The sequence below is a fragment of the Pseudonaja textilis genome, chromosome 3 (assembly GCF_049901715.1).
Source record: "Pseudonaja textilis isolate UNSWEBS1 chromosome 3, rPseTex1.2, whole genome shotgun sequence".
Taxonomy (NCBI): Eukaryota; Metazoa; Chordata; class Lepidosauria; order Squamata; family Elapidae; genus Pseudonaja; species Pseudonaja textilis.
In genome coordinates, this window is record NC_141992.1 from 172,532,000 (window position 1) to 172,556,464 (window position 24,465).

The following is a 24,465-nucleotide window of genomic DNA, read 5'->3' on the forward strand; positions in this document are numbered from 1 at the left end:
TACAACCATGCCCTGGATGACTGAGAATCTTCATAGACATTTACTGATATCATAATGCAAAAGTCCACATATGTTAGTTATCCTTACTGTTTGAGGTTTATGAATTCTCAACTTCATTTATACAGAGTTTTGATGAGTATGCCACTATTAAGCAAAACACAGGCAGAAAACTTCTTCGACTTCACTTCTTTTTGCCCTCTAGCCCTATGTTGACTTTTCTTCCTTTCCTTCTCATTGATTATGCTGGCCTCTTCCTATGTTCCAAACAGATTAAACTAGTTCCACTCCTCCTGTCCTTGCACCATCTGCTGCTGGCCTATTTCCTGCAGCGCAGTCTGTTGGCCAGCAACTCCAATAGTAAGAGAGAAAAATGTCTAGACCTAAAAGGGCTTTCCTACACGATAGTGCTCCTACTACAGCAAGACCTTATTGGGAGCCTCCTGTGCTCCTTATTGGTAGAATAAGAGTAAAGAAGGGGAAATTTAGCTAACTAGTGTCAATTCTGATAATGGTGAGCAGAGTTACACCAAAGGTATCCGCCACTGTAAGACATTAAAAAAGATACCTTTTTTGTTCCAAATGGTTTACTGCTTGATCTCATCAGATCATATTAGAATGGATGAGGAAGAAAGGGGAAAATAATCGATACAAAAAAAAAATCCAGTAAGTTTATAAGAAAATCTAATCAAAACAATCAAGATATATTGTTGAATATCATATAACCAAGATCAGGAATTGAAGGGGAAAAAAAAACCAAAATTTCACAAAATAGAGTTGATAATAAATGGTTAAAAACAAGTTCATCACATGTAACAGCGTTGTCTTTTTTGTTTTAGAAAGTACGAGATTGTGAAAGCTAAAGCAATAAGTAAGGGTGGGAACAGACATCAGATATGCAAAAGAATAATCTTAGGTTTTAAAGTGCTTTGGGGTCAAAACGTAAGTAATTGCGGGTATGTAACGTGAAACACAGTGAGTCTCAGACAGAAATAGAGGCTATGTAGGATGTGAAGCCTCCTTGAACTTCTCTGCCAAGAACAGCGGCTGGAAAAGATGAAAGATGGTAGGAACTAAAGGAATTGAGTCAATGCAGAAGCATCACGTATAATTAGCCAGTTGCCACTGGAAATGGATCCAACTTCAGGGGAGATAAGGGGAGAATACTTTATACTTAATTGAGCAGACTAAATGACAAAAGAAGGCAGGAAAGGGACAAATAAATCATGTTAAGTTAATGCGGGATAAAAATTTAAAGCAAACAACGCCTGTGAAATCATTCTACAAAGCTAAGTGGGGCTTCTCTTTTGTAAAAGACTTGCAATATAAAATCCTGATCCAATAGAAAGCACAACCAAATCAAGAAATCTTAAGAGTAGGGCTGAGAAGCCAAAACACCAGGGGGTGGGGGAGTGGAAGTGGAAACAAAACCCACAACAAATCTACTCTGCATCTGGTTCACCTTTCCACGTTTTAGCTAACTCCACCTCTTCTATTTCCAAGTTTGTAGTTGCCCGGAAAGAAAAGAAAAAAAAATGGTTTGTTTCAGCCCAAGTTTAGCCACCCCAGGCAATGACAAAAGAAACCCGGCTGTACTGAAACAATGGCAATTTCCTCTCCAGCTTGTTCGCACCCGACTGTTTGTCTTTCTTCTTTCTTTCTTTCTTTCTTTCTTTTTTTTTGGCAAAGAGACCACTCCGAGAGAGAGTCAGCAATATGACATCCTAGGTTCCTTTATGTACTCCGATCGCGACGAGCCCAGTGACGGACGTCCACCGGTCCCTTTTACGCCGCCGCCGCCGCCAGTCAAGTTGGCTGCGCCCGAGTGAGCGCGCCGTTACCCACTCCCACCTCTCTCGGCACAATGGTGCGCTTTGAGCGCGCCCGGCATCCCGGCTCTCTGCCGCCGGGGACCGCCTAGCTGAGTAAGGAGCTCGGAGACGGGCAACTCTCAGGGAGAAGGCAAACGTCCTGGCTGCTCCGTCTCTGGGAAGCAAGGACTGGCTTGGTATGGTTTGCACCGAAGCGACGCGCGCAGCAACGCCGGAAGAAAGGAAACACAAGCAGGCACATCGCCCCCGACCTTACCTCTACATTAAAATACTGCTCTGCTCGGCATCCGGTGGCACATAAAATCCAAAGCAAGGCTTGCAAGAAGAGGACCCTGGACCAATGCACGATATCCCCCCGATTTGCAGTGCTGAAGGCGAGTAAGATCATAGTGGACTATGTGCTTCAATGGAGAAGGAAGAGAGAAAGCTCCTTTTCTCCGGCCGCTGCTTTCTCCCTCCCCCTCCTCCTCCTCCTTCCCCACCTTTCGGAGACCCAAACAAAAACAGAACGCGCACACGCGACGTTTTGTTGTGCTAAAAAAGAATAAGGATAATAAAGCCCGAAGCTGGCGAAGGACGGTTAGATGCAGGTTCACCCACGGAGGTGGGAATATTGGGGGGGGGGAGGAGGAGAAGGGGGACTCGACCCTTCACTTCCAAGCGCGGAGCGGCGGCAGCCTTTAATAGGGTCAGCTCTCCTTCATGTTCCTCGCTTGTCCCGTCTGGGCGCGCAAACCGAGGTGCGACTCCTGCGAGACGCCCGGTTCGCCCAGCGGCAGCCGCCGCCGCCGCCGCTCCGGTGTGTGTGCGTGTGTGTTGTGTTGTCTTTTTTTTTCCTGCTGCTGCTGCTGCTGCTGTTCCTCCTTTTCCTGCTGCCGCCAAGGCCTCGGATGCTGGGCCGCCACTTCCCTGCGCTCCAGCCTCTCCGCTTCTGGTGCTTTTTCCTTCTCTCCTGCACTCGAGAATGTACATCTGCAGATCTCCGTAACTCCTCCTCTCGAGTCAGCCTCCTCGGAGAAATCTTAAAGGAGACTGCCCTTAAAAGCTCCTCCTGGATCCCAACAGGAAGGAGAGGAGGGGTCGCCGGCGTGGGGATGGCATAGTCTCCTCTCCAACCAAGCCCGGCCCGGCCCTGCCTAGAGGGAGGAGGGGGAAGAGAGGTGGCTGGCGCGGAAGCCTGAGCACGCTGGAAGGGAGCGAGTTGACGGTCCGCGTCTCCTGAACCACCCGCTTACTGTCCCGATTCGGAGCCAGGGCGAAAAAAGGGCTCCCCAGAGTTTGCGCACGAATGAACGCTCTACTTTCCAGGAATAAACAAATACCAGGCCTTCGTTTCCACCGCTGCCTGTCTGGGCTGCCACACGCATTTCTTTCTACTCGTTTCTGCACAAAAGACCTCAGAAAGGAACCGGGGGTGGGTGAGGTGAGTTGGGTCCGAATAAGAGATAAGGTGAGTTCTCGGGTTCCACAGAATCAGAAGGGGAATAAAAGGAAGACATCCCTGAAGTCAGCAAACTTATTTTGGGGTACACCGGCAGGATGGGTGCCAGATGGGAAAAGCATTCCCTTCACGACAGCTTTCAATGGGTACAAACTCTGTACATTTTTCTACCACTTTTCATTCAGTCTGATGAAGTCCAATCTGTTTCTGAACTTTCTTCCTATCTTGAGAGGCCAAGAAGTCTTGTGTTTCAAATCGTCTCTCCAATGATACTCAAGACTGACAGGGTTTTCAAGAAAAGAAGCCATTATCTTCCCAATGGATTATTTTTTTCCCAGATTGGGAAATGTGCCCCACCCAGGCTTCAGAGGAAAGGAAAGATGTATTAGAGAAAACATTGAGAGCAATATTATCCTCCAACTATAAAGCTCAGTAACATCACCAGGAAAAATATCAAAGAAATTGCAAAACATTCCAAAAATAAGAGAGGCAGTAGAACAAAGGGGGGGAAAATCTGCAAACACATTTTAGAACAACATTAATTTAAAGAGAACATAGCAAAGGAAACAATGACTCAAACCATCCTCTGGGATTAGGACAAACAATAAAGCAAAGAGTTAAAATGAAAGAAAAATATTCCCCTGTGTCCAGGGTGTTAGAGTTTGGAAAATATTTTTTTTCAGCTCCTCTGAAGAAAAGATGCTTTATGAATGCATGATTTTATTTCTTTAACTTGACAAATGTGGGCTGGGCAGGAGGGGTTCCTTTCTTTCATCATGATTTCCCCAAATCAATTCTATGGTGTTTTGTTTTGTTTTGTTCCAAAATGAGGATTTCTCATTTTGTTTCAGGAAGAGCAAAATAAAGGTACATCAGAGCGAGAAAGAATGCAGATATCCTTTCTCAATTTTAAATCAATATTATTTTTAAAGTGCTTCCTTTTTCTGATCATGTTTCTTCTATTACTTCCATGTTGATACATAAATGGGAATGCATGTAAGAGCACTTACTATGCCTTTCAGTAGACTTAAAAGTATTGGTACAGTTAACTGTTTCCATCCTATATGTATGTTGGCTGAAAACAGGAGTCCCTAATTATGATGACACTACAATATGCTCTCAAAAACAATGACACAATTTTAACCTCGAGACTCTTTTAATCCCTCTTTCCCTAATTTTATTTCTCTTCAAAAGTGGTAAAGCAGCTTGTTCGTTCTTTTTAAGATGGGCCATAGAATGTCTGCCTGGTATCCTGATGCTACAACCTATCATAAAGTGATTTAAATGTATAAATACATATTAGCAAAGTGCATTAAACCATGATTTATTTAACTATGAATTGTTCAGTAAACGCTCAAACAGCATTTCCAGCCAACAGTAAACAAATCACAGTTTAGTGCGCTCAGCCATTATATTCACTCTGCCAATGAAGTTTTCCTAGATGTTAAATCTAGCCTGACAAAGAGATTTCTCATCTATCCTTCTCCCTGTCATGTTAGGTTTGGGTGGCTTTTAAAAATAAATAAGGGGATACTTTGATATATGTAGTCCCTAGCATCTGTTATAGTTCCATGTGTTATGCTACAACCCACATACTGTACTTTGAGAGAATACAGAATGTGTACAGATCTGAATTTCTCTATCCATAAAGTTCAGTCTTGATTAAGAGAGATAATGCAGGGAATTAAAAAATGCATTTAACCCATTAATTTGTAATAGTCGCATAATTCTGTGGTTGCCATTTCCTGGTTTCCAATGTATCATTCAGACCAAGATCCAAAGACCAATTTCTGCTACCCCATAAATTGTTAATCTTTTTTTTCCCAACAGTAAATTCTAAAGTGTAATATTCAACTGACAATTAGTTCAAGAGCACTAACTATGGCACTATTTCTCACAGAATGATTGCCAATTATTGTTCCATCCTCCATTTCTGTTATTTGCATCTGTATATCACACACCAAACAGAAACCTTTGTAAATGTTTCTGGAATGTCGTATGCTTATCCAAGAATGCATGTCCACAACAGTTATACATTTAAGGGATTTTTGTAAGCTCTTTTGAAGATACTTAACATATTCCCTTCATCTTTACTTCTTATCTCAGTTTTACAAGAGAAATGAGACATGTCTATAAATTGGCAATCATACATTGACTAGAATTGATTTTGAGCCAGATTTTTGACTTTTGGAGTTACCAAATCTGCGTAGCCAAAATCTGGATAGTAGAAAGTTTTAAAGGTTTTCTTATCTATTTACTGCCATCTAGATCTGGATTTTTCTATTCCATATTTAGTACTCTTAATTAAAGTAAAATGTGAAATGTTTGTTTGTTTACTTATTGTCACATTTCTGACAGGACATACCTGGCAAACCAGCCATGACCATGTATAAGCACAACATTGAACAAAATCATTGATTAATAAACAACGACATAAATTGAATAAATAACTAACAGTAAACCACATAAAGCCTTACCAGATCAGCAGTCAAATATAAGATGCATTACGGAGTACCAATCTTAAATTGATAAAAGTGAATTTTCACATTTCATTTAAAAATAGCCAGAGAGAATGAAAATTGCAAAACACAACAGCATTTCTCTCTAAAAAAAGTGAAATGATTTGCTTGATGCTCCCCATTTTATGATAATAAACACAAAATAATATACTAGAAACAGAAGTACTTACTTTGTTGACCTTCATGTTTGGAAAATAATTGCTTCTTCGTTTTGCTTGAGGCCTAAAGGCTTTACATTTTTATAGTCAAGTTCTCTTTTCCTCACTGATATATTTTGTTACTATGGCAATCAAAAACTATTTCCATTCCATGCAGTTCACAAACTAGTCACTTGCACTTATTTCAAGAGTGATAAAATAGAAGTTGGTGATCTGGAAATTGGAAAAGGGAGGAAGGGAGAGGAGGAAGAAAGGAAGGAGAGAGAAATGCACATAATATTGGTACATCACCCTTTCTTGCTAAATAGCTGAAGTCTGTAGTGATGTCACTGGTATGCACCATGATCAATGACTTAAGCTACAGAATTGTTAGTTTCTTCCACACTAGAGTGGAATATATGTTTATTATGTTCTTATTCATTGTTAGACTGAATTTATATTATTTTGAATTAAAAAGACATGTTAAATAGCAATATGGAAAATGAGTTAATATTCCCCCTCCCTCATTTATGTACACTGTGCTAGTTAATACAAATGAAATTAGATACTTAGTTTCATAAATTGATTTAGAACACCATGTATATACACAAGCATTAATTGAAAAATGCTACCTATTTCCAGAATTGGCTGTAAAAGATCTCATGCAGGCAGATCCAGTCAATAGTCAGTAATCTCTGTTACAAAGCCAAAGCATGTCTAAACGCCGAAGGTGCATGAAATGCTGTTACCTTCCCACCAAAGTAGTCCCTATTTTTCTACTTGCATTTTTACATGCTTTTGAACTGCTAGGTTGGCAGAAGCTGGGACAAGTAATGGCGTTATGCAGTGGTAGGGATTTGAACCGCTGAACTGCCAACCTTTCTGATCAACAAGCTCAGCACCTTAGCCACTGAGCCATAACATCACTTCATTATTCATCTTCATTAGTAACTTTCAAATTAGCATCTGTTTCCCTTTGGGTCTGAAGTTTTTTGTTTCTTCCAGTTATGATTGAGATATTATTTCTTAGAAGAATTCTTCCAAGCTATTTGGTAAAGAATTTGATTGTAGGAAATAAGGCTACACAAAGTACATTAAAATTTGTATTGCTGGACTTTTTTACCATATAACTGCTTAGGGATTTTATAGAGATATCTCAATGAAAGGCAAAGATCAATCTACTCCAAAGTTGTTACTAAAGGATTAAAGGTAGGATTTACGGCACACAATGCAAAGGAGAAGTGTTAATGGAATGTTAGTGAATCAGAGAGAGGCAATGTCATATGACCTTGGACATTGGAAATTGTAGTCATGGTGGCATAGGTCAAATGACAGGATAGCAATTCCATGAGAAGAAAGGAAAGGTGATGCTATTGTGAAAAAGATGGATGAGATAACAAAACAACAGGGAAGATGGTCTGGAGTTTTAGCAAATCAGCATAATGCAGTTTCAGAGCCAGATGACTCATGACACCTTCAGGGAAAAAATACGCTCATGTTCTAGTATACAAAATAAAATTTCAGGAATCTGTTAATGCAAATTTGAATCAATAATTGAGAGAAGCGAGTGGTGACCAAGATAATGATCTATGTCATGTTTTCTATAATTTTGATTAGCAATATGGCTATAGTCATTTCTTCTTCACCTATTTAGCTTAATATAGGAATATCCAAGTTCTTTGCCAAAATGGATCGCCAATAGAATTTTGAAAGGATATAGTAAAGAGTAAGCGAATTATATTCCTTTACCAGTGAATGTCCAGTGCTACAAAGTGCATGTTCACCAATTATATTTATCCATTTACAGTTAGTCTTCATTTAACCACTGCAATTGGGACCATCAATTCCTGTCAGCCTTCTCAAGTAAACAAGCCAGAAAACATGACCAGATGAGCTAATTCTACTTCGTTGCAAGACTATATTAACAGAACCTTGCAAGCCTGAAAGAACAAATCTCCCATATTTGTTTTGTAGCCTGGTAAGTTAGAGAGGTTCGTTTCTGAGTTTCTTTCTCAGTCCATCATGCAGCTGCAGGCTACCCCACTTGCATTTTATCATTCCCTGGGTAGCATCTCTTCCCCCTTGTCTCAAAGTCATTCCCACCTACCATCACAACTCCAAGGCTAAGTGACATTCAGTGAAACATCATGCGACCAACTCAGACTTATAATCTCAGTTTTCATGCAATCGTTAAGCAAATCAGTCATTAAGTGCAATGTCATGTGACTGCAGTTTGCATTATCTGCCAACTTTGCTTGCTGGAAGCTGACTTGAAAGTTGCAAATGATGATCACATGACCACAGGACACTGTGACCATTGTAAATGTACACTGGTTGCTAAGTGCCCGAATCATGTTCCCATGACGGTAGGATCACTACAAGAGTTATAAGTTTGAGAACTGGTCACAAATCTATTTTTTCAGTACTGCTATAAGTTTGAATAGTTGCTGAACAAGACAGTTATTAATCATGGATTATCTGTACTAGGTATGCATTTTACACTTCTTAGGGGAACAGACATAGATAATATTTTACCATCAAAATATTTATGCGATGTAAGTATTGTTCAGACATGTGCCCAAAATTACTCAATAAACTTCATCTCAGAGAGCAGAAAGTGCTTTGTACTTTCTGAATCTGACAATAAATAAGAACAACAGAGCTTTGTGAAAACTTAAGGCTGACAAATACTGTATATATTGACTTGATTTTTTTTGTGTGAACCACCTGGCCACTTTCTCAAATAAATTACTGCCTTGCTCCCAAACAGTGGAATATTATCACTCAAGAGTCCCAGTCGCTCCATCTTTAGGAAGAATTAAAGACTATCTTCTTTTCCTAGGTAATTTGAGATAATGGTGCTTTTAGTGCTGTTTTTATTGGGTTTCAATTGTGTTATAAGTGCACTAGAGATAGGAAGGTAAGGTCCAAACTGAAATAATAAAAGAAATGTTACCTTGAATTGCAGATGTATTTGCATATAACTATGAAGATGATCAGTTAGGTGGAAATGACATGCAGAACTTCAAGGAATAGCAAACAAAATATCAAAAACCATTCAACAAAAGAGGATTCCTCTTTTGTCCATTTATTTTGCTTTTAATGTGCTTCAGTCCCTGTTCTGCAGGCATGTAAGAGATCAAAAAAGAAAAAAATCTGACAAAACTTTCAAAGTTCTCCTAATATACAAATATTTACATACTTCTAGAATGCATACAGTTTGCAAACTATTTTCCATAATATATATATACTTTGACTTAGTATACTCAATTTTATATTGTGTATATATATATTTAATTGAAAACCCTCACACTACAAAATTCAGCAGAATACATATTTAAGGATGGAGGTATGCAGGGGTGGGATTCTACCAGTTCGGACCAGTTCTATAGAACTGGTTGTTACAATTTGTGCAGTTTGGAAAAGTGGCAAATTGTACCTCTGGCTGGCCCTGCCCCTCTCTGTTCACCCCTCCCCTACCAGTCAGTCCATATCTCACATGCATGACATTGCGTACATGCCCGACATCGCTGACTATATTCTCCCCCACCCAGTCACTCCTTAAGGTATTTCTTTTTTTTCCTCCCGACGATCAGCTGTTCCGATAATCAGCTGTGCTGGGTTCCCACTTGATATCTTACTGCTTCACCCATGAGGCTTCCCTGAGGCCTAGGCAGCAAAAAGGGGTGCAGGGGGAGCTGCCCCCCCTGCTCCATTTTTTCCCTTGCTGGGCCTCTTGGAAGCTTTCTGGGAGCAAAAACACTTCCCAGGAGGCTTCACGGAGATCCAGGAGGCCCAAAAATAGAGCGCGAGGGTGCTGCAAAAAAAATAAATAAGAAGAAGCCATGTCCACCCAGTCACATGGCCATGCCCATAGAACTGGTTGTTAAAAAATTTGAAACCCACCTCTGGAGGTATGATCCAGTTTTTCTAGAATTCCAAGAAATATGAATTGAATACTCATATTAAAATTTAAATGAAAATAATTCATTATGCCTTTCTATATAATAAAAAACATTTTGTCCTTGGATTAGCCATTTTGTATTTTTAAACAAGTGGTACCATATTACAAAGGTGGTATTCAGCAGGTTCTGACCAGTTCTGGAGACCCAGTAGCGGAAATTTTGAATAGTTCAGAGAACCGGTAAATACCACCTCTGAATGGCCTCACCCCCACCTATTCTCTGCCTCTTGTCCCAGCTGATTGGCTGGATCTTCTTTTGTTGCCCTGCACAGGAGAACAGAGCTGGAAAGCAGGTTAGTTGGGTGGGGAGGGAATGGGATTTTGCAGTATCCTTCCCCTGCCACACCCACCAAGCCATGCCCACCAAGCCATGCCATGCTCACCAAGCCACGCCCACAGAACCGGTAGTAAAAAAAAATTGAATCCCACCACTGCCATATTACACTATCAAAGGTACATCATAGGAAACTGTTAAAATATTGTACAGGATATGCTAGTCTGTACTGAAGATACATTTGAATGATTTTATCTGGGAATTGTATGTTTAATAAATAATGCTCTATTCTATGTGGTCATGCTCTTGTTTATCTTGATGTACATCTTTATGAGGTTAGGGTGATTGCTATAATTCTTTCCCTGGACCATGAGCAAAAATATGACACTGATTAGAAATGAATCAGAGAAAGGGAATAAAGGAGTTTGGAAGTTTTATTTTTGCCTATGTGAATTCCTGAGAAGATTATGTAGGTATTTCTAGGAGGATGTGTCAATATGTGTCATCCAGCATCATGTTAACTTTATATCACCTTCTCCTATTTATGCATACCTATGCCTGAAGATAGTATTTTGAAAGGACCTAGATGTTCCTACCAAGTAAGACATGATTCATAATTACTGAGAAAGGAGAATAGACTGAGATCCAGTTGATCTCAGCAATGGCCTGCCTTGTCGTGCTTGGATCTAGGTAGCATCTTGTAAGGTACAAGGAATCAGGAGGACACAGGTACAGAATCATAGGAATGGAAAGGGACCTTGGAGGCTTTCTAGTCCAACTCAATTTCAACCTCAACCTTATTGCATCCCAATTTTTATTGAAAACCTTCGGCAATGGAGTACCTACAACTCTGGGAGGCAAGCTGTTCCATGATTAATTCTCCCCACTGTCAAGAAATTCCTCCTTAATTCCAGGCTGAATCTCTCTTTAACAAGCTTCCACCCATTGCTTTTTTGTCCTGCCCTCTGGTGCTTCAGAGAATAAGTCAACCCCCTCTTCTCTGTGACAGTCCATTAAGTACTGGAAGACAGCTAATCATCACTAATCCTTTCTTTTCATTAGGCTAGACATACCTACAATAGTTCCCTTAACTGTTCGTCATATGATTTAGCCTCCAAATCCTTTATCATCTTTTTGCTTTTCTCGGTGCTCTTTAGTTGATCAGAATGACACATGTATTTCTGCTTGCCTATTTACAGGAATCTTGCCAGATTAATGCACTCATTACAGATGCTATTAGATAAGCACTGCAAGGTCTAGGGAAGATCTGCTTTCTGTTCTTTGTCATCAGCAGATTCCATGCTAGACAAGCTTTTCATTATCCCATCACTTTAGTTCCAGGTTCCATTTCACATTTGGAGAGCATACTAGAAGAAGGCAATAGAAATTCACTTCTAATCTCCAATATCTCTTCCTCACATTGTTTGTATTACTTATTTATTGAAAATAAAAATCTACAAAAACATATAGAAGAAAGGAGGAAAGAAAAATATCTGCTTGGGCTTGATCCTTATGCAAATCAAAGCAAACTATAATCAAGTGTAAAGCGACATCCATAATCTCTCAAACTATGCACCAGCATCCTTCAGAGAAATAATTTGGATCAGGAAATGTGTTATTTGGGGGGCTAATATTGCTATTGTTTTCTGATTTTCATGTTCAATATTATATACCAGTAAAAAGAGCCAATCCAAACTATTTCAACATATCCAGATATCTTTTATTATCAGAGTATACCTGAGAATTTGTGCATGTAAGAAGAATAGCAATGGGTCTGTCCTTGTTAAACTGTCTTGTGATCTTTTATAATAATTGATGTGGAACAATTATTCTCCAGAATTAACCTTCTATGCATGAAAAAGCACAACTAGATGGGGTGCTTCATTTCTGTCACTCATTGATTATTCTGAATTACCTTTTTCATTTCCAAATTGTGCTGCGAACACAAGTTTCATTCCCTACACCAAACAAGGCTGGCAACTTTGACATACAGACTAATTTGGAAAACTTAACCAAGCATTTCAAACTCAGCGTAATGTGAATAATGGCTGGGGAGTATTGAGTTTGATTTAATCCATACACAGCAGCATTCAAGTGACAATCACACACTCAGTTTAATTGCATAGTTTCAGATTTGAAAAATCTCATTAGGCTACTCAGCTGCTTTGTCACTACAGGCTTCATTCTGAAACCTTGTGTACAATTGTGGTCAAATGATATAGAAAATATATATTTCTTATCATTAAGTATGTTATGTTATGATACAATCCACTAAAATGCATGGAATGTCGAAGTATTGAAAGATGTATTTTGGAGAATCAAATCATTTTTTATTTCAGGATAATAATGCAACTGCGTGTAAAGCAACCCACTAGAGGGCAATCTCATTACAGATAGGCATTTCTGCTCCATTGTTTTGCAGTTAAGTGCAAAGAATAGCAGGCTGTTTCTCCATTGTCAAGTTAGTTTTCTTTTCAAGATTTATGAGCAGTGGCCTGAAGCATTTAACGTTAAACAATGTGGATTAATAAGCCCAAAATACAATTGCATTGAAATATACAATAGCATCAAAACTAAGCAACTTAGAATTTTGGAACTCCTGCTCACAAGAACATATATTTTATTAGACTTTATTAGAAAAGTACTTATGATAAAAAGAGAAAGGAAACAATTGCAAAGGAGGTAAAAAAAAGAAAAGCAAAATGAAGAATTACATAGAATAAGAAATATTTGCCAAAAGTGCAAATATAATTTTTGCACATCCACACTAAGGACAGAAAAAAAGCAGGAAAAAATGCAATAAAATAGGGAGGGAGGAAAAGTGAATGGGAAGGAGGGACGGAGGGAGGGGGCAGGGAGGGAGGGAGGGAGGGAGGAAGGAAGGAAGGCTGCAGATGATTGAGGATTATGATTTGTAAATTACAAAGTTCTTTATAAATTACAAAGAACAAACATTTAGCATGAATATAAAAGTAGGCGGGACAATAAAAGTGTTCCATTCAAACTGAACATGGAATGCATTGTTTTGTTGTCACATATCTGCCCAGCATATTTAATAAATGCTGCTCATATTCAGTTACAATAGATAGTTGCTTGGAATATTAATACAGCAACCCATTAGTTTATACAGTCGAAACTCGAACACAGTTCTGAAATACAATGAACCTAATTTACCAAACCTGATAAACAGTGCCTCTCTTAAACATTAATAAGTAAATGATACTTTTGTACTAGCAAGCTATAAATGGAACCTGCTATAGATAGTTTAGGAAGTTGTTAGGAATTCTTAAAGAGATAAGCACAGGCTTTGCCATTTACATGAAAGCTCCATGTTTTTCATATTATCAGAAAGCGTGGTACTAGAGATATGATCAATAATTAAAGACCCAAAAGGATTCTGTGCCAGTATGAAAAAGTTTTTTTTTTCAAATAAATAATGAACAGGGTTTTGTTTAAAAGCAAGAAAGAGACGGAGAATTTAAAAAAGTTCTTCAGAGTCATGTCAAAAAATAATCTTTCCTTATTAAGAAAAAAGAAAACTCATGAAATCTTAAGTAAGAAAGCAAAATGCAGATATTTTACTTTGACCACAGCCAAAAAAATGTGCTTTGAACTGATATATATCCTACATTATTTAAATAAACAGGACAATGAGCATCAGGATGAGGTCAATGTCAGCATTTCTGAGGATTTACATCAGGAACTGGAAAGACGAGAAGCTAAATGAGGTTCTAATTTGGATTGTGCTCAAATCATATCATGACCGTCATCTCATAACAAACAAAACAGCTGGACAGGAAGAGGCTGCATTTGTAGCAGTATCACTTACCAATGTAACAGGAAAAAGACAGCTGAAACAAATATCTAAAAAAAGAATTTGCAGATTGCCATTTGTAAAACCAGCAGGCAAAAAAAGCAATGAATTTAGGAATGAAACTCTCATTAAAAATAGGCTTGTTCTAGTGTTCATTGCAAGCAAGGTAACATTAAAATTCTGCTCATGTAAAGAAACATTTTCCTTAGATTTTAAGACTCACAATGTATAATAAACAACATGCCAAAACTATAAGCATTTGTTTTATAGAATTATCATCCACTCATAATATTTTACATGTTAGTTAGAAGTAATCCCAGTTGTTCAATGGAGCTTGTTGATGGGTAACAGGTAAGAAACCAAATGCTAGCATGGTTATGAATTTAACTTTTACAATAGCATGTGCACATACATACACATACACAGAGACAATGGAAAAGAAAGTATGAAGTCCAAATACCAAACTCATTTTTACTGACCAAATGTTTATATAGTTTTTTCTTTTAATCACCCTGTAATCCCTTGCATCAGGGTGAAGTCGGCGTCACTGAATGGAGCTATGCATTCACTGGCTGGATGCCCTTCCTGATGCCTACATGGAGCTCACAGCAGATATTTTCTCTTTGCACCCAGAGAAATATCTGGTGCTACCTAGGATTGAACTCACAACCTCCTGATTGTGAGGCAAGGGCTCCATTTCTAGGCCTTCATGCCATTCCCAAATGTTTATATTTTTATGTCTGTACAATTTTTGTGGTGTTTTTCCTGAATTTTAAACATAATTTTAGAGATATTAAAACTGTATGTAAGAAACACACACACACACACACACAGAGAGAGAGAGAGAGAGAGGGAATGAGAGAGAGAGAGAGAGAGAGTTTTATCTGATCATTACCACATACCTTTACACCAACTGTTCTTGACATCTAAACAACTCTCAATACTATCCTTCTAGACTGGCTCCAGGAGTTGGGAGTGAGCAATAGGGTATTTTACTGAATCTCCTCTTCCCTCCAGGTCTGTTCTGGTCAATGTTAATAGGACAGGAAAGGTCCAATCCATGATCTCATCTTTTAATATGTACATGAGGCTTCTGGGTGAGTTCATCCAATGGTTTGGGGTGACGTATGCTGATACACAGCTTTATATCTCTATTCCAGGCTTTTGAGGGATGCTGTGACATCCTATCTCAGAGTCTGGAGGCTGTGCAAACCTAAATGGGATGCAACAGGTTTTAGCAGGACTCAAGCAAGATTGGTTTGGGTGTTCAGAACTTCTGGTGCTGGAAACTTTCCATTAATAGTCATGGATAAGGTGGTATTGCCTCAGATAGACCCAGTACACAGTCTGTGAGTCCTCGTGGATTCACAGCTCCATAATTAACCCACCACTACCAAACCACCACCACCATTACCATAGTAATATATACATTACTTTAAGATCTGAAGACCATTTTGGAGACTGATTATCCTAGAGAACATCTATCTATGTTATTGCAAAAATTCAATGCCAATTTGATGATGTAATCAATTAAAAACATCACTCATATTGATCTCATGCTATATCTTAGTCTGCATTTAATAATGCATTTAGATCACTGAATTTAGAAAGCTTCTTTCAATGAATATGAATATGAATGTGTGCTAGAACTGAATCGTAGTTTACAATATTTGCTTCTGAAGCAGTATCAATATGCATCTCATGATAGCTGAACTCTTACTCTGCAATCAGAAACTGTCAAGTCAAGCATATGTCTGGCCCATTGATTCATTTTACATTGACCCAATAACTAAACATAATGGTAATGTTGTCAGTCAATTAGAACTTGAGACGTGTGCAAGTGATAACCTTGGGTTGAAAGTGTCTGTATCCCATTACAATTCTTTCCATGCAATTTTAATCATGGTGCTGAGTATTCATATAGTCAAATGCTATGCTTTCAATTAGAATGCAGTTAAAATAAAAACAAGACCTTTAAATGTTTCAGTAATTGTGTATTCAAGCTTCCAATCTCTCACATAAAAGCACTCATAAATGCCTACAGCAAGAATGTAAATTTATCTGGGTAGCTGTAGATTCTGCCCTACATAGAAATAATGTAAAAGATGGATATTTAGTCATTTCTTTTTTGTAACTGACAATACAGACTTAAAACTCATTGATTGCTAAGACTATCTCTTCTAAGAATAGGAAATTATTCATGGAGAACCTTCTGTTCAAGTTTCATTGAGATGAATAGGAACAGGTCAAAGTATCTGTTGAGTTATTCAGCTGCTTTGCAAGTCTATCAGGTAATACTTTTGATGACAGTAAGGGCATTTTTATATATTCCTCTGCAATATCAGGCCTTCCAATGCCATAAAAAAAATTCCAGCAGAGAGTAAGGGGAATATTTATAGTTTAGTATAATATTGTGTCACCATTTACCCGCATGGGCAATGCTTGAAACTATCTACCAAATTCAGACATGTGTATGTCCATAAACAATGCATAACCGACCCTTCTCATGGAAAACAAACACATGAATGAACAACCAATTCTCAATGATTTCAATAAAAAAGACAACATTTTCTTTGAGAAAAGGTCAGATGAAAACGGGGACAGTTATATCTTTAGGCAGAGATAAACATAAGTCATCTCAGGTGACTCATTTTAGGAGACTGTTAATGGAGGAAGCTGTTAGCTCCTAAATTTTTATGAACCAAACAGCTAATCCAATTAGTTTCAGAAGACACTAGAAGAAAATGCTAACATGGTTTTTGCCTCAGGTAGGAAAACAGCTTAGCTTTGAATGGAAAAACTGTATTGCTTCTGAATATTTCTTGCCATTTTGAAAATAGCATAAGCCTGTTTTCAATTCACTGAGAGAGAAAAACTACAAATCCCTGACCCTGGCAAGAATGAATGCTTCCAGGAATACTTTGGATAATATTTTTCTCATAACAGGGACCTGGAAAGCTAAGGAAAGCTCATGATCACTCTTCAGATGGAAGACTTTGGCTGAAAATGAGGAAGTGATGGAGAAGCCAAGAAACCTCATGTCAAGCTAAATTTAAATCCAAAATCATAATTTAAGCCAGAAGCAAAGGCTTTTGAGAATAGTACAGCTATTTCATACTCCCTTAAAATCATCATTTTAGTTCTGTCATCATTAAATTATTTTAGAATACAATAAACACCAATACACATAACTGACAGAAAACACTTTTAGGAGTCACACCAAACTAAATTTGGTGGTCATAGCTGAAATATGATTGAGCTATCAACAGATTTTTCTCAGATAACTAGTTAGGAATACAAAGCTCAGGTCTGTGCCTTTTTATGTGTTGGTATATAAAGACATAAACAAGTACTGTATGAATTATGGTTGTAATATGAAAAATATTAATATGGGATAGAAAAGAAAAGATATGGTGAAGTAAAGGAAGAGTGGGCCAGGCTATAATTTTGATACAAACTGACTTGTTGTGAACTATCTTCTACCTGTGATAGCAATTTTTGCTGAAATACAAATAGTCAGTTCTACCATTGTGATTGGCAGTTTCCTATTAATTGCAAATTAGACAATCGGTGTTTTAGGAAGTATGGAAAACTAGCCAGCCATATCTTTCCTAGAAATTTGTGCTGTAATTTTTGTTACTTTTCAAATGGTTTATGTTCTTTATGATCATGAGATACATTTGCTTTGAAGTGATGCAAACAAGAAGTTCAGTGACAGCCGATTTCCGGTTTGAGCTTCTTCGGCGACAGACCAAAACCTCATTTCTCTGAGGCTTCGATCCGTGCTCACCACTGGAGCACCCCGAGCCGGCTGGTTTCGGGGCTAAGCCACCTCGTAGAGATAGGGAGAGGGGGGAGACTGCCTGCAGGGTTGAGGAGAGCCACATCTCTCCTCCCAGCAGGATCTGGAAGGGAGGAGACTGCCTGGAATTAAAAAGAACTTGCAGCAAAATCTCAACAAGACTTCCAAAAAATACATTTTAACTGAAATATCACAACAAAAACCCCAGGAAGAGAAAGTGGAAAAAGAAATAAGAAGAAATAATTTGGAACTATTTGGATTACTTATATTATAAAGGACAGAAACAAAATATAGAGAAACAGGGCCTATTTAGAGATAATGGGTGAAAATTTAATGGAAAAAGGGGTTCTGCAAAGGTACATAAGATAGTATTGTTATATTAGAAACAGAAATAATTTTAGAAAATATGAAACAATGTATGATTAAAATGTTTGATAAAATTGCTATCGTAATTCAGTGGAATGCTTGTCAATAAATAAATGTAACAAAATGAATATTTAATGATTTACAAAACATATGTGAAGAGAAATAAGGGAAAAATTAATTATGGAGATTATATGTGTCTTTAAGGAAGTATGATATTTAATTGAAAAGAAGTGTTAAAGATGTTAAGATTTTAATGATTATTAATGATAGAACTGAATTGGAATGGAATGAGGCTTTATAATTACATATATTTATAATCTTTTTTTTAAAAAGAATATAGGGTGTATTTTTAGAATGTACCAGGAGAATTCGATTGGAAGTTATGTATTATGCATTATATTGAAGGTCATAACCTTAAGGTATATATTGAAGTTTAAATAAGAGTTGAATGGATGTAATTAAAAGATATAAAGGTGTCATTCTCCAATTAGTAACTACAGGAGAAAATTGGTTTAATGAGAAAAGATAATATGAAATTGAAACAGAACAGACAAAAATATAAATATAATGATTTGAATTGAGATGCGATAATCAAAATAAAATTGAGAAAATTAAAAGAGGGGAAAAACTATATAGAAAATGTAGAATAGTATAAGATATGGAATAGAATACAAAAAGGAGCATGAAATTGAGTTTTGTGTCTGTATAAAGAAGTTCAACCCGGGACCATGCTATTTTCAAAAAAGATGTTTTACTTGTATTTTGTATGTGTGAAAACCCAAATAAAACTTTATTTTTTTAAAAAAGGAAGTTCAGTGACAGCCATCTTGGGATTTGGACTAGACTAGAGGGAAACAATCCACAGCCTCAGATTCCCCCAGTAGAACCACTAACGATCAGGAATGCAGTTTTCTTCTTTCTTTTCTGCCCTGTAATAGAGACTATTTACAAATAAGACACAAATATAATTAAACATTTATTGAATATTTTACATTTTTTAATTTCCTTTCTTTAGGTTATCACCCTTATGTTCAGAAAAATTAATTTGAAGTATGTACTGTACATCTAGAGCTGTAGTTCTTAACCTGGGGGCAATTTTGCCCAACATGGTAATTTGGGCATATCTTGGAAATCATGGAGCAATTTATAATTGCTTGTTTGTGAGTTTGGGGATCCAGTTTGGAACTGCTGTCACCATGAAAACAACATAAACTATTTTTTTAGTGTTAATGACTTTATTTAAGCCCAGGGAAAGAGGTAATAGTTTCAGCTTAAGAACTACTGATCCAGAATGATCAAAAATAATAATTTTAAAACATTTTATCATACTTATAATCCTTCCAAAGAGTATTAAACTGAGGTTATAGGTTCTATTGTATAAAAGAACTACAAGGGAAAAATACTATATAGCTATTCCAACTTTAGATTCATATTATAATTCTGAATTCACATTTCACCTCAATAATTTGGTTTTCTAGAGATTAAAATTGCCCAAGTGAAGTTAACAAATGGATGGCGATGAACTGAAGTCAATAACATTTTTGTATTTTGTTCTGGCTTGCCAACTTCAATTCTGTTTATAATTTCAAAGGACTTACTTCTTTCTACAATTCCTTGTTTAAAAGCTGAATATACAGAAGTATTTGATTTTTAGCTATATCTTCCATATTCATTATGCATCCAAGTAATAAAAATAAATAAATAATAATAAAACTGGCAATTATTTTATAGAGGAAAAGATCAGGTAAATTTTAGTTTAACTGCAGCATTTTTAAAGCAGACAAAACACTTGATTCCTGGTGGTATCTGTTTAGCAGAATTTAACGTGATGCTCTGGAAGCATAACAAAGGATTATGAGCAATGCTGGATGAAGAATATAAAAACAGTCACCTAAAATACAGAAACACATGAAATGTTATGAGTTCATAAACATGAGCAGGTATTACAGAAAGAAAAACTACTTTTCACAGCTCACGTGCAAAAAAATGCAGTCCATTACAGTTTCATGTCAGTATGACATATATATGAGAGGCAGTTGGGTATAGTAGTTAAGGTACCATACAAAAAAATGGGAGACCTCATAAGTTCTCCTTTTTCCTATGATAGAAACCAGCTGGGTGACCATGAGTCGCTCTCTTTCAGTCCTAGGAAGAAGGCAATGGCAAACCATTTCTAAATATCTTGCTAAGAAAAATTGCTAACTGTCAGCAATTGCTAGCAGTCAAGAGTGAATGAAAAGCACCATAGCCCTGATGATGTTACCTAGTTGACTAAACGACCAAGCTCAGAAACTACCAAGTAGCTCGCAACCAGAATATACATGAACAATATTTATTTCACTGACACTTTAAATAATTGATTCTCAATCTCAGCTTCAATACCCAGAATTCCCAAACCAGTATTCAATGTTTAGATTATGGACCACTAGACGTTTTTGGACATTCACAGACCAAGTCCATTCACTTCCTCACAAGCTATGACAGATAGCTGTTGAGACCCCACTCTCTATTTCCCACAGCACTAACCATTCAGATGATTCACAGAGGTGGTATTCAGCAGGTTCTGACCAGTTCTTGGAGAACCAGTAACGGAAATTTTGAGTAGGTCAGAGAACTGGCAAATATCACCTCTAACTGGAGATTTTACAATATCCTTCCCCTGCCATGACCACCAAGCCACGCCCACAGAACCGGTAGTAAAAAACAAATTTGAAACCCACCAAAATTCACACACACAAAAATTAATCAGTGGCATAAACAGATTCACTGAAGCATAAAAGAGACAATACAGGTAAGAATATGAATGCTAACATTGAAAAATTAAAGAGTGAACCAATAGCATGCAGTTACCAATAGCGAGTCTGTGCGTGCTTTCCTAAATGCATCTGTAATCATCCACATGTAAGTTAAAAACAAAAATGCAGTTTGAAATATGATGCTGAATATCTAAAAATAAGGTTGTAATGGGCAGGAAATCCATGAGCCTGTAGCATCTAAATATCCAGAGGCTTTTATAAAGATTCTTGATCTTTATGCTGATAAAGTACATACAGTAATTTAAGAAGTAAATACTTATTTTTGGATTAGAATTTTGGTACAAAATTTAGGCTTTTAAAATGCATGGAATAAGAAGGCACATACAAATGTAACCTTATATTTAACAAAAAATATGACACATATACATCTGGTGTTCTTAACAGTGAAAAGATAAGGATGGTGTTTATTTATTAGGCAGTCTAGGCAGTTTCTAAATGTTATTTAGAAGTACATGATTGCAAACATTTGGAAAAGACTGCTTGAAATGTACAATCAAAATATAACCATGTGTCCCATTTAAAACGATTTATGAAACTTTGTCCACTGAGATGGAATAGGAATGGCAGGATGTGATGTGAATAATTCTTATCATCTCTCTCTCCCCTCTCCCTCCCTCCCTCCCCCCTCTCTCCCCCCTTGTTATCTCCTCCTCCTCTCCTCCTCTTGCTCAAAATTTCTTTTGCCAAATATTTTCCAAATAGTGCCCATCATTCATTGTATCCATTTTTTCCCTCTGCAATAGTGTTTTCACACAGATTGTGGGGAAAGAAAAACAGCTGCCAGTTTATCAATGTATCCATTTTATAGCTATTTATGGTAGATGCAGTTTTGATCAGAAAGTTGTAAGAAAACTTTATATGAAAAATGGACATTGTTAGGGGTGTGCTGTTATTTCTAATCAACTGTGCAGGGTATTGGGAAAATTATATACAAATACACTGATGCACATTTGCTAGAAGTTAGCCATATATTGTAATGATATATATTCTAACAAACACATGCATTTATTTATTTTATTTATATGCTGCTCATCTTACTTTGCAAAGAGACTCTGGGTGTTACAATAAAACTGTAAACATAACAATATTATAACATTAAAGAAATAAGTTAGCATAGAGCCTCTACAAGAGGAGTGGCCAAATCAGGACATAAGTACATCATGACAGCCTGTGCATGTATAAAAGGGATGGTTTGTGTCATGCCATTGGGACACATGTTATCATTTGAGGAAATTGTTGGATTCTGAAGACATCTCTGAGGTTTGCAAAATACTATCACAGCTGAGCTGCTAAAATTCAGCTGATTATTTGGTAGCAACAAATAGTTACAGAAAACCCCAGCATTTTTCTGACATCTAGTGATCATCCTGATTACTACAGCTCAGATATAGTATACCTAGTATATATCCCTTTTCCAGATTCCTGCGCATTGATTAAATATTGTAAATATTTACCTGGTTGCACATAAGCTTGCTATTCAAAAAGGAGCAACTATTTTTCACAAAACAAAAGTATCTTTGACTAGCCCAATCTAGAATTCGTCTATCATACAATTTTTTGCTATTTCTCTCATTCTACTTCCTTTAGAAAAGCATTTTCAGCAACCATGCTAGGAAGGTTCACTTTAAATTTATGGGCTGAATATTTAAGCTGGTGCTTACTCTTATCTCTATCTCCTTCTTCCCCAAGGAGAAACACCAGAGAAGCAGAACTGTAAAGGGAAATAGCATGGATTTCCATAGCAGGACAGAATCATCTTTGTTGACATTCTCAGCATAGTTAAAGCAAAAGGCAAATGGAACTGGCATTCTTCATACTTTATCCCTATTTTCAGGAATCTTTTATCAAAAAGTATACCAAAAATGTATAGATAAGCACATTTAAATATTTCAGTGGTATTAATGTAGTATGTTAAAGTTGATAACTTGCAATAACAACTGTTTTAATCTGCAGATTTATTATTGATAATAATAATATTAGCACCATCCTCAGTCAATTGCAAAAGGCAGCTTTACTTGGAATAGCTTACATTCTTCTATTATATCTTTAATACCATCAAATATCTACCTATCCCAGGTCCTTGGGAAGGATTAAATAGGTGGATAAAAATGGCAAATCCAGTTTAAACATCTGGGTGACAGTGTGGCTCATAATAATATTATAGTCCCCTAGATATTTACTAAAGTACCTGCAGATACATTGAAAGTCAAAATTATTGTCAAAAAAAGAGGAAAATAATATTAGAACATCCAGTTTGAGAGAGAGAGAGGAGAGGAGAGGAAAGAAAGAGAAAGAGAGACAGAGACAGAGACAGAGACAGAGACAGAGAGATAGAGACACAGAGATCCCAAGACAGACAAAGAAGCTTTAGGTTACCCAGAAAATTTTGAGCTACAAAGATTATTCAAAGACAATATGATCTAAGGTCCCTGTGGTAGTTCTACATTAAATATCACTGAAAGTTACTCTCAGCCATAATGTATTGTGCTATGACACAATAGGTAACAGTCTAACAAATACTAAATTTAGGAGCAAGATTTCTGGACTAATCTAAATAGATGGTGCAAGAACATAGTCCATACTTCTTTTCATGTCATTTTATTACATAATTGTCCTCTGATAATGCAATGCAGAAGAGAACTATGACATATGAATTTGTACAATGCCATTTCTCTAATAAAATTCTTTAAACTGCCAATTGCCCCTGTTGCGAAATCCCATCTTCAGACTATGTAGATCTATTTCTACCTGTATTAAAAAAAAAAAAAAATCACGTTGGTTGTATCAGTGACTTTCACTGGTTTCTACAGTACTATTTTTATCTCTGTTTCCCCCATGCCAGGAGCTTGTTCGAAATTGTGAGCAGAAGTTACTTACTAACACTTAAAAAGAGAGAAAATTCAGTTATATATTTCTGTCATTTCTGTAAACTGACAGTACCCAAATTCAGAGACAAACCTTTGAGTAAATCTAGTCAAATTTTATAATAAAGCTGTGGCACCCAAATATTTATGGTCTAGGCAAGTACCTATAGGGAAAAGAAGATAACTGTTTTGCATCACATACTTTAATATTATGTTCTTGAAATATTCCAAGTCTCCAAGATAAGGTGCGTAACAAGAACAGAATATTATCTGCGTAATATTAACTATATTTGACAGAATGCTACCAGAAGCCCAACAGTGTTTTGTTTTCAATGTACTTTGCCCCATCAACCACCCAATCATGTTTACTTAACAGCAGCTATGACTGCACACCATCATACAAACTGGTTCAAATTCCACCAAACCCAAAACATGTACTTTTCCCAAATAGCTAGTATTCACAAGCCCTTACAATAGTATACTTCTGGTATGAGATCACTAGCTCTTTCCACACTGCTTAGGTAGGTGAAAAGAGCATAGGATGGTCAGTTTTGTGGAAATATGTTCTGTGTGGCCAGATCTCAGTGGTAAATTTTGTGGCAGAGATGTTTTCTTTCAGTTGGCCTTTTTCTCCAATTC

The 24,465-nt window shown here is 37.1% G+C and overlaps 1 protein-coding gene across 2 annotated transcripts in view; it reads right to left on the reverse strand.

The window, feature by feature from the left end:
- MMP16 (matrix metallopeptidase 16) overlaps nt 1–24,182 on the reverse strand; it is a 187,316-nt gene extending 163,134 nt beyond the window's left edge. Inside the window, exon 1 of one of the 2 annotated variants that reach the window (XM_087931486.1) lies at nt 24,029–24,182. Coding sequence is in view for 1 of the 2 variants with exons in the window: in XM_087931485.1 (XP_087787611.1) it covers nt 2,086–2,217 (132 nt within the window). In the remaining variant the exon portion in view is untranslated. Of the gene's footprint in view, nt 1–2,085; nt 2,854–24,028 lie in introns of those variants that run through there. The other variant, XM_087931485.1, reaches the window with a different exon arrangement.
- Between the last annotated feature and the right edge of the window lie 283 nt (nt 24,183–24,465).